Source organism: Carassius auratus, chromosome 4 (genome assembly GCF_003368295.1).
Source record: "Carassius auratus strain Wakin chromosome 4, ASM336829v1, whole genome shotgun sequence".
Taxonomy (NCBI): domain Eukaryota; kingdom Metazoa; phylum Chordata; class Actinopteri; order Cypriniformes; family Cyprinidae; genus Carassius; species Carassius auratus.
In genome coordinates, this window is record NC_039246.1 from 7,231,264 (window position 1) to 7,243,263 (window position 12,000).

The following is a 12,000-nucleotide window of genomic DNA, read 5'->3' on the forward strand; positions in this document are numbered from 1 at the left end:
TGCGTGTTTGTGTGTTGTTTAGTTTTCACACTTGGTTTTTCGATTTCCCAGCTGCCCCATGACTTCTCGACCCTGCATACCTGCTTTTACATCCTCTCACCCCTTCTGTCGCACTTTGTTTTCTCTCAGTCTGTCCTCAGGAGAACAATGTGGCTGCATTCAATAAAAAAGAAAGAAAGAAAGAAAGCATAAAGTAAGAAAATAAACATTACCCAGTTGCTTCAGCAGTTGGAAACATAAAACCAACAAGAAAAAAGAAAAAGGCAAGACCCCAAATTTTTTTTTAGACAATAAGCACTCCATGTTTTTAGCACGATCTATTTTTGCTCCCTAGCTTTGCCACCTGCTGAGAGGAAGCTTTATTTCAACATCTATTATTAACAGCTTCCACTTCTTTGGAATTTTCAGATAGAATGGATTCATCTTACACAGTTCTTCTTCAGTCCACTGGACTGACTCTAAGTGCCTAGCAATCGTAAAATATGGAGCACAGTTTCACTTTAAATGTGAAGTATGTAATCTGTGCACCCTATAACATCACCAAACAGACCTATGCCATTGGTTGGCCAAATTGGTGGTTCTATCCCAAAAAAACGATTGATTTTATCTAAAAATGCTTTGTTGTAATGTTTAGGAAGCTCAAACAAACAGAGCACTACTGAGCAGCCCTGGATATTTTCTAGCATATTTATAGTTGAAGAAATAGTTGTCTTCATCTTCCAATATGTAACTTATATCTATTGCTGAGCCTCAACAAGTGCTTTTTCTTTTTCTCGTATTCAGAGGATGAATGAATTAGCAGTATTTTCTCCTTGAACAAGCTCTCCGCTTTTCACTTTTATTCTTTCAATCCTTCCCCCTTGGGGATATCCTGTGTGCGTGTGCCATGTTGCATACGCTGCCTGTAATGTTCTGATTTCGTGCTCACTGACTCCTGTCTTATCGCCTTAGCCATTTCTGGAAGGAGTTGATCTTTTTCGTCCCTTTCAATCCCGCCGGCGATGCCACAAACACTTGTTGAAATAAGATAGAGGCAGTGGTCATACCACAAACCATGTTCAACATGAGAGTCTTCTGAGTCCTAATTTCCCAGTACTGCTAGGTCAATTCCTGCATATATGCTTTTAAACCCCTGTTGTGTTTTAGTATGTTGGTCTATTAGCTAGTGGGTGGTTTTATTTTTAGTGTCCCTGCACTCTATACTGACTGGTGTCTACCAAAGAACCAAAACAAAACAAAAAAGTATGAAATTTTAAAATGGTGAAATCTCTGTTCTTTTTATCCTAGAGAAAACTCAAGAATCTGCTCTAAACCTTGTGAGCTTAAAGAAGCAGATCTACAGTACTGTTTAGTGCGTACATAGACAACTAGCTTTGAAGGCAGCATCCTAATACAATGTAACCTCATAAGTAACTGATTTCAAACACTCTGCTTGGCAGCACTTTTGGACAATGCAAACAGCACTCCTCATGTGAAGAACAAGCATTGGGAGACATGCTAGCATCTTAAGTTTAATTTTTTTTCTCAGTTTGTCTGCCAATTTGGATTTATTTTCCCAGATGCAGTGTTGCCTTTTTATTTTTTTGGCCAAAAAGCCAACAGCATTTTCAAGCTAGGCATCTCACTACATTTTGGAGTTGCCACTTTTCTTTGCCCACTAACTAACTACTAATTCCTAAAATACCTCCTCTCCCTCCAAATCTCTGTGCCATCCTCGCTTGCTGTTCTTTGGGAAAACATTGTCTATCAAACATCAAATCCGCTTCCATTTACAATCAGCAGCTTTTTTTTGCTTTGTCGCCCCCATTGCCATGTAATCTGGATGGAAAGATAATTGAGTTTCGCTGCTTCATGCATACATTGATGCCAACAGAGCCTTTTAAAAGCCAGTCTGTGTGCAGAACTCTGACTATGACCTGTCCTGGTCCACTAGCACTCTGTGATATTAGACTGCGCTTAGACAAATGCATACAGCCTGAGTGCTCCCAATGCCTCTCTCTGCCTCACACATACACAATCAGACTCACTCATGCTAAAAGAAAGAACCATGTGAGTGGGTAGGGGACGCAAGGGACTGAGAAGGTAGAACCCGGAAAGAAAAACATGCAGGGATGGGTATAAATGAAAAGAGTGATCTAATGTGACGTGGAGAAATAGAGAATTTAAAACAGAGAGCGTGATAAAAGGCAAAGGATCTACAGTCTCTAATTAGTATCAGCCTACCACTTTAAAATCAAAACAAAAGCCCCTATTGTCAACTACATCCTGATGATTCAACCCAAAGGCTTAAAGAGTCTTAAATCTGGGGCTTTAGGTAGACCGCTGGTGTATGGGACAACCCCGCTTTCCTTCATGGGAAAATAAGCTCAATGTAGCCTGGTACAATTTGTCTTCTGTACATTCCAGATAATGTTCATTGTCAGAAGCGTGACATGCCACACAAAGGTGTATTTACAGTAGTTGCATTTACATGGAGCCTAATAATGTAAAAAGCTTTGTCTGCATATTTTTAGGTATGCTAGAAATCGGGACAATTGTGGTGGGTCATGAGTCGAGTTTCCTAAAATCTGTAGTCAGCAGACTGTTGCCTTCTCTGACAGAACCATTCAGAGGGCTCATAAGTTTCTCACTGTTATGCCTAAACTGACACTAAATTGACACTAGTTTTTGGATGGGGTTTCACCTCAAGTTTAGCATGGGGTCCAAAAGATTTGCAAGAGTTAGCCTGAACAATTCAATCGCTATATCAGGTCACAGATTAACACTGCAATAATGAGCAGTTAATGTACCACACTGATAGCTGCATGACTGTGTCTGTCATGTCTCTGTGTGTCACATGTTGGGTGTCGCAAATCACTGTGTGTCCCACCCACCCCCTCTGGTTGTCTGGTAACTCTCGAGTCCATCCTGGAATGGACACTATGGGCTTTGGCCCCAAGACAATCGCTTCATCTCTTTCTCTTTGCCCTGAAGGGCACAGTTGATGAGAGAAAAGGGAGGGAGAGATTGACATTGACCCACCCCTAGGCCACGCCCCCCTGAACTGGAGGACAAGGTCAAATAGTGCCTGGGCTGCAGGCTGACTCTTCGTTTTCTCCTCCTTTCTGCAGTGAAGAGCCACCTCCTCCTTCTTCCATTACAACACCATCACCTGCTGCATCTCCATCCCCTGGGGTTACTTCCACCAGTGCCACCCAGCCCGAGGTCCAGGTGGCAACTCAGGTTGCAGGGAACAATGTGACATCTGTCGATTCAGGAGGGGGAAATGAGGATCGAGATGAAGGTGAAGTGCAAGAGAGAGAGAGAGCAGAAGTGGAGGAGGAAGAAGTGAGGGTACAAGAGATTGAACGAGAGGAAGAGAAACCCGAGGCTCAACCACCACAACCAGTGCAGGAAGAGGTGAAGAAGGAGACAGAGGAGCAGGAAAAGGAAACAGCAAGTACGGGAGGCACAGGAAGGAGGCCAAGCTTGCATCACACTGCTTCGCCAATCAGAGTACAGAGGAATGGAACATGCAGCCACTCCACCACCTCCGACTATGAACTCTCGCTCGACCTCAAAAACAAACAGGTAGGGAGCAAGGCGCTGTTGGATGACAGTCTTGAGGACGTGTGAATGTATGCTTGAGGCTCTTGAGGACTGGCTGCTGTGCTTCCGATGGTTGCTTTTAGTGGCTGAGTGAGTTGGAATGTGTTGAAGTTGGTAAAGGCCGCTGGACCTTTTTGGAATGGGATGTTTACAGGTTGATCATCCATCCTCATCTCATACACATCCATTACTATCTCCATCAGCTTTCTAACCTATCATAAGGCCTACATGGAAACTGCACTGAATTCTTTGGAATTATGATAAAATATCTGAAGTGGAGTTGAAGAGTATTGGAGGCCGTTCACTCAAGGTGTGCTCTTGCATTAAAATCACTGACATGAAATTGTACATAATGTGTATGTATAGCCATATCAGCTACTAATATATATATGTATACCAAAAGAGAACCATTTGTGAAGCATTTAAACTATTTTTAAGCTGGCATAGCATTTTATTGTAACGCATTCAGGATCAAACATATGTCTTGTGGATGTTTACGTACAGTAAGTCAACAATGAGAAGAAAACAAATGCAAGAACACAATCTTGGCAAATTGCCACATACACTTCAAATTAGCCACAATAAATGTAAGGGACAGGAGAAATCTGGAGCTTTCTATGAAACTCACAGATTCTGTGCAGGCCTGCCAGTCATTCTTTAATGCATTGTTTGGGGACTGATTATCAACTGATTAGTGATTTGCACCTCTCTAATTCTGTGCCAAAACCCGGTTAACTGCCTACCTAAACAGCATTTTAAGAAATCATAGGTATGCACAATAAGCAGCTGCTGTTCCAGAAAGTAAGGCAGCATAATTATGCTTATATTATGTTAGCCTAATTTGTCCAAATACTAAAAAACATTGCAACAAGCACCAAGATGACGGATGAGTCAAGTAAAATGTAAATTAAATACAATTAATTAATTAATTAATTATGTAATTAAAACAATTTACCTATTTGAACTATTTTACCAATATTTATGTGGGCTCCGGTGTTTTTATGTTTTATTTGTGTTATTTTTTTTTTTTTTAAACTTATTAGAGTATCGCATTTGTTAGCTTAGGAGCATGCTAATGTCAAACATGGTGACACCTTATTTTAAGATCAAATTCTTGCTATTAACAAACATTTAACTACGACTTTTGTGTCAATAAACTCCTAATTTGATGCTTATTAATAGTTACATTACAGATGTTGAATATGCTCATGCAGAATATGTGCTTTATAAGTGCTAATAAATATCCATTATGTAAACAATAGTCATGTTAACAAGAATCTAGTTAATAGTGAGAAATGGTTAATATACTAAAGTGTTACCTTAAGCATTATTAGAACCAGTTGTGAGTTGAGTCTCCTTTTTGTGTATTGTTCAGAATTGCTGCCTATATGTAGAAGGTTCCAAATTAAGTTCCAGGATACAGCCTATGTAGGCAGTAGACTACATGGCAGCTCACTATATTCTGGCAAAGAGTTATATCTATACTGGTGCTCAATTAGAGCGCAGACATGTTTCTTTACAGAATTTTATGGCTGAACAGAAAACACTAAGGCAGCTTCATTCAGGGGCTATCAGAGGTTTCTGAGAGGGGTGCATTGGAGAGAAGTAGATTGAGATGACAGAGATAGAGAGAGCAAAAGCGACACCAAGAGAGATGGATGGGAGGAGAGGAGGAGAAAAGGTTGTGTTGTCATGGTAACACAGAGGTCCTCTTAAAATCCTCATCCTTCATTTTTTTGTCATTTTCTTGCTGAGTGTTCATACCGCAAATTGCATTGCCCATCCCCCACTGTTTTTGCTCAGAAATATTTAATCAAATTATGTTTGCATTGCAAAATGACTGACAGTGATTTATTCTGCTTTTAATATAAGGTCAAAATTAAATTATATTTAAATAAAAATAAATTCTGAAAGAGGAGCATTACAGATAATTTGGGAGAAAAACAAACAGGATTACACATAACAGGGGTTGCGCAGTTTGAAACATCTACTTATGAATATTGCTAATTTAACATATTTAATATAGTTAATCTTAAATTCAAATAAAAAATCAGAAACATAATAGCTGTTATGAAATAAGCTAATAACACACTTATTCATTATTAATTTATTATTAATTCAGTCAAAGTGCTCTTTAATCAAAAATGTGTATTATATACATACATATATATATATATATATATATATATATATATATATATATATATATATATATATATATATATATATATATATTCTTCCATACTGAAATTGTTTATTTTGTATTTTTTAATTGAGGCAAGTTGTCCCTATTAATTTTAAATTTAAAATGATTAACTACATTCAATGCAACGTTTTACATGTTATAACTGTTTGATTAAACATTGCTAAAAGACTGGTATTGGCAGGTTCACACTGTGACAAGTTAAACCATGTAATTTGAGAAAATCCCAGCTAATGAATGTAAGAACTGTTTTGCAATTTGGCAGTTTTTTGTTTTTTTAGTTTTTTTTTTATCTTGAAGACTTGTTCTTATTCGCATTTGCAACTTTTAGGCTGATAAAGTGCTCAGACTCTGTGCTGAAACATATCAGTATGCAAAATTAAATTGGTTAGCCACATCCACACTACAGCCATTACCTTCTGACCCCTCATCCAAAAAAAAAAAAAAAAACAGTTTGCAAATTGGACTGATAGATATAGTACATATACCACCTTCACTTTGTGTTTTTAAGCATTTTGACTTATTTATAACTTCATTATTATGATATATTTTACATGATACATTATTTAATATATATCAACCATGTATTATAGAATCCTAAAGTTAGTCTTAAGGTATACATTGTGTCATATTCAGATATGGAAAGTCGGTGAGCGTGATTTCACCAAGTACAACATGTTCAACATCATTCCTATCAACCAATCAGAATTGAGAGATAACTTTTCAGAAAATATCAGTTTTAGGCTTACAATCAGGGTTAGGTGCTTCTACACCCTGGTTAATCAGCTATCATTTCCCTCTGATTTTAAGAATAAACTATAGGTAAGGTTAGGTTTTGGGGTAGGGATTGGTTTAAGTCTATATTTTTGGAAGGTAATGTTGATCCAGGATCAACAAAAGATGTCTTACTTGGCAAAATCATGCCGACCATGGAAAGTCATAGGTTCAGGATCAGGAAGCCGTTGCATATATGTGCATCACTTCTTTTTCCGTAGAGTTTTATAAGAGATGTTGTGTATTTATTTATTTATTTTTTCCTTATTGAACTTCACCAGGGTGTCCGCAATGTGCTATAATAAAGTATGACTACTAAATCTATTGGTTTAATCCGCAGGAAGAGAAAAGGTTTCTTTCCTTCTATTGGAATTTGAATGTATTCCTTTTTTTATTTCATCAACCATTACAGGTCCACCTCCTCAAGAAAATCATCTATCTGGCCCTTAGGATGGTCAGATAAAACATTAGAGTTCAATACAGTTTATTGTCATTTTGTCAAGACATGAGCAAATGACTTCTTTAATATACTTTGGATGTATTCCCTCAAAACTTTAAATGTGTGTGGATCTCATTTATTTAAAAAAATGCAGACAAGACAGCCTGGATGGCCAGTGCAGTATTGGTCATTTAGTCAATAAATAGAATGAGTTTCAGTTTATACCCATTACTTTATTCACACCCTCCATTATTCAAACAATTTAATTTAATGCATTTCTTCTTCTTCTCACACAGATAAGCTTATCTCAATTGCACAAAATCAGTAACATACTACTAAATTAGATTAGACAGTTAGCCTATAGGTTTTCATTCTCATCAGAATCGGGAACCCCTGTCGCTGAAGTCTAAAAATGTGCATGCACAGACAAGAGAAACGAGCAAAACATTGCACGGTTTTAACATTAATTTAACACATTTGTTGAATTAACTAAGTATGATGGATGAACACTTCTTGATTCTGTTTACTTATTAAAGTTTATTTGCATATCTTTTGTAAGTTGGTTTGCAGTAGGTGATGTATTTGAATCAGTATGTTAATACGAACGTGGTTGCAGTGTGAGACACTGTGCTACGTACAGACGCGTGTGTGTGTGTGTGTGTGTGTGTGTGTGTGTGTGTGTGTACCAGCATTTGTGCTTGAGAAGATGAGTATACTGTATGCATTCACTTGTACAATTCTCTGTGTCTGCATTATGCCATTGATCTTCTGTCTGTAGAGGTGTGAAATCTCTCCTGAAGGCAGATAAGGGTGCAGAGTCTAACACTGCGGATAAGAGCTAGAGAAAACTAGTATCTCTCTCTCGGAGACACACAAACACACACGTACAAGCACACAGATTTATCCAAAACATAAATGCCTTAAATCCATATACTGAAACTTTAATTAGAGTTTCTTATTCAGGGATTTTTCCAACGCTATCTCATGGCCAATTCGTAGGTATTTTACGAGGTGGCTTATTCGTACATATTTGTATGACCTCACTCGTACGATTTTATATGATTTGTTTAAACCCCAGTCATGGTTAGGTTTAGGGGTGGGATTAGGTGTAGGTCATTCATACGAATTTTGCAACTCGTAAAATATGTCCGATTTGGCAAAAATCATATGAATATATGAGTGTGGTCGTACGAATTCGTATGAATAAGCCACCTTGTAAAATATGTACGAATTGCCGTGAGATCAGGTTGGATTTTTCAAACTAGAGTTGGGGAAACTATAGGGGCAAATTTTAAATGAAGTAACAAAATACATACGAATTGAATATATATACACATTTATTTTTGAAAATAAGTCTAACGTTAAAACCTTCCCTTAAAATTGTAAATGTAATTAAATTCAATGTTTATATTTATAAGGTGAATTTAATACCACATTTCAAAAGACAACATGTTTAACTAAGTATTCAACTGTTGGTACGAAGTCAGAAAGTCACAGCTGTGGTTGATTGACATTGTTATTCCCAGTCTACCACCAATATGTCATTTGGAAGAAATCTCCCATAAACAGCAGCATCAGCTCGGATTGGTTTAGTCTTTTTTTTGGCAACAGACCTTCTTTGAAGTTTCCTACACTTACACATGCTCTAACTGTTACTGTTATAGCTTTGTTCACACATCATATTGCCAACTCCCAGAGCTGGCAAATTATCTGAGCTGAGTCTGCTGGCATTTTGATGCATATAGGCCTGTGTAGAAATAAACTGAAAATGCTGATCAAACTACAGTTGCACATCTTAAACTGCCAATTTTGGTAAAATGTTGTTCAGTTTAGCATTGACCATGTGCATTTCCATTAAATGCACATGGTGCATTACAATACATATAATACATTTCCTGTTATGTATTTGCATACATATCTGGCTGTTGAATAAGTATATCTAGCCAGTACTGTACTCCACGTGTTCAGTGACACACATTAGTCAGCATGCTAGAACTTCATATCCAGTCTAACGCCACTCAAAATTGGGACATTACTGATTGATCATCTTCACAACCCCTTCTAGAGATTTCCTGTACACTCTCAGAGTAATTGGTTTTTACAAGTACTTTAACGAAACCCAGGGCGTCCGTCGCAGAGTACAAATCAAACACTGTTTATCCATTTTTACCTAGTATTGCAGATAATCTGTAACATGTGATGCATTAGGGTGAGCTTCCTCTTACTATAATCACTCAGAGAACCCAGGCTAATAAAAAAACGGGTATTCATGAGAAATGGGTCCATATCTCAGCCTACCGTTTTATAGATTGAACTAATCCGAATTCCCTCTGCAAAACTTTCTGACAGATTTACCGAGCGGCGACACGCAGGAAAGTTTGATGTGTTTACTTACACTCTCGTCTCTGAACTGCAAAAACTGAAAAAAAGGCAAACATCAGCAGTAAAAAAAAAAAGTGGATTAGCAAACTTGATGAGAAGACATGGATGTTGATATCAGTGAAAATAGATCTTATCCTGTGTTCCCTCTCTTGGTTATAGTATTCTCTGATTATATATATATATATATATATATATATATATATATATATATATATATATATATATATAAACCTTTTCTGGATCTTTACTCATTCTTGGTATGTGTCTAATTTTCACATTTTAAGTAGAATGTGCACTGCGTGCTAAATTGTTATCTTCAGAAATAAGAATAATACAAGTGATTTTTCAGTAATTTTGTACATAAACCGTTAATAATACTTAGTGTAAGTATTTCATTATGATTCCAAACGGAGTTAAAGAAATTTGCTTTCGATTTCAATGCATTTTGGAAGTTAAAATCTCATATTTACAGCAATTCCTACATAATGCTAATGAATCGTAAACGTCAAATTGCCAAGCAACATTGGAACATCTTTTTTAGGATTTCCAATGAAGTGCGGTCACAGGTTGGCATATATTGCTATACTTCTGTCATTTAAGAAGTATCCTGACTGACAAGGCTGAAATGCTGAGCTAAATGCCATGAGCTGTGATCCACTGTCAGCAAAGTCAGCTCCCTCAGAGGGTGTCTGAGTGCTGATAATCTGGCTTTAGTGACTCTAGACACGATCTCTCGGAGACTGATGGCTCCACAGATAACTACTACAGCACCTCTTCTGTGTGATTGCCTCTTTATGCTAATGAAGGTGTGCCTAACCTCCCAAAGAGACCTTTGATTATCCTGTCTTATGCTGATGGCCTCATAAATATACATGTATCCTTGAGACACAAATCAATGCAAATGAGAGACTAATGTCAAGCACCAAATATGAACAGATATACCAAATATGATTTGACAAAAAGCAGCTCTGATCAATTGAGCCAATGAGATTGCGTATACAGAGCCACGTTTTCTAGCAGGTGCCCTTTTGATTTCAATAGTGTGTCCCGTGCAAAATGTATAGTCACATCTTTACCTTAACCACATCTTAACCAGTCATGTTTCATTTTTTTGCCGCGTCATGTTTAGCGGCCTGCAAATGTCTATTTAGAAATCTAGCGTTTAGTGGATGCTTATAAGTGCTCATTATCAAAGTTGTAACACAACGGCTTTGTTTCTCCATGAGGGGGTTTGGTGCCACGGCATCTTTGTTTCCAGAGGAAAGGTTACAGTAGAATTCAATCAATCAGTTCAGAACTCCTGAAGTGTTTCCAATTATATGTGCCATATACATCAGACATTCGGTCCGAAAGCTGGGACTAAGTAGGTTTGTAACAATGGGGTAGGATTTCTGTTTAACATTCACCTCTATCGCTTTACTTGTGTAGTTTATGTAAGCCTGTCTTGTTTGGATATGTATGATATGTCATTTTCTGCTGGGGTGGTGAAGAAGTGAGCTTGGACAGAGTGCTGATCCAGCTGTCAAGTCTGATTTGCCTGGGCTGAGCTGATAGGGAATGGTGTCATTGCAATACCCCCTTCCTTTATGGCTGCAGTGGTTCCGGAATGATCTCTCTCCCCGGCGCCGCTTAGTGAAGTGATCGGAAACGGACCTGACAGCTGGCTAATGGGTGGATTTGCAGCAGGACTGCATTCGTTACACGCCTTCATGTCTCTTTGTATTTTGCTCTCACCCTCTATCATGCCCCAGCCCTGTTGCGCACCTGGTGTTTTTACCACACCTCAGGGTCATAGAGATCACAACTATCTTTGTGGTTTTGTGATGCCAGAAATCGAATTTGTCTCTGTATCCTCTCTGTAGGTCATCTCATCGTGTTTCAGCCATACTGTCATTTATCTATTTTACCCTTCGAAAAGCTTCGAAAATAAATAGCACCGAATGTCACATAGATCTGCTATGTGAAACAGTGGCGGCATCCTTGATTTATCTGCTCCCATATTTCAAGACACATGTAGTGTATGAAAATAAAAAGACATCCTTGGCAACTATAGCTTTCTTTTTTGATATCCCATCTCATGTGCAAGGCGTCCACTGCTATTTCATCCCTTATGTCTGAGTGTCCAATGTTGTATATCAGCACCAATGGATCATGCTGGGTAAAAACTATGAATATTCAAGGAAGGTTGTGAACTAGCAGTAGCATTCCAAGCTCAAGCCTCTTCTGGTAAAAAACTCTGTAACTCAGAGCCCAGACACTATTCAAAACTTAATAATCCCCAGACATTTCTTTTCTTTCTAACCTAGTCTGAGACAAATGTAGATTACTAAGTTAAGATGGCTTTTCAGTGTTATTGAAACTTCTCTCAGGGAGTTTGAATCCATAACCATGACTGATTGCATCAGGTCACTTTCTCTTATCAAACTGTTGGAAATGGCAGGACTTTAATGACCTCAAATCTGAGCTCACCCAGGAAAGGACAAGACCACTGACAGCTGATAGGAGCACAATAGAAGACTAGCAGGTGAAATTCAGCCTCAGTTATCAGCTAGGGGCCTGGCATTCACTTTCTAGAAAGAATCCATGACTGACGGAACAAATTATTACTCTTGTC

The 12,000-nt window shown here is 38.0% G+C and overlaps 1 protein-coding gene across 3 annotated transcripts in view; it reads left to right on the forward strand.

The window, feature by feature from the left end:
• Positions 1-12,000, forward strand: part of LOC113057423 (IQ motif and SEC7 domain-containing protein 3-like) — a 115,835-nt gene that overhangs the window by 48,215 nt on the left and 55,620 nt on the right. For all 3 annotated transcript variants that reach the window (XM_026224853.1, XM_026224833.1, XM_026224843.1), the window contains exon 3: positions 3,111-3,570. In XM_026224853.1, the coding sequence (XP_026080638.1) occupies positions 3,111-3,570 (460 nt within the window). The remainder of the gene's footprint in view (positions 1-3,110; positions 3,571-12,000) is intronic.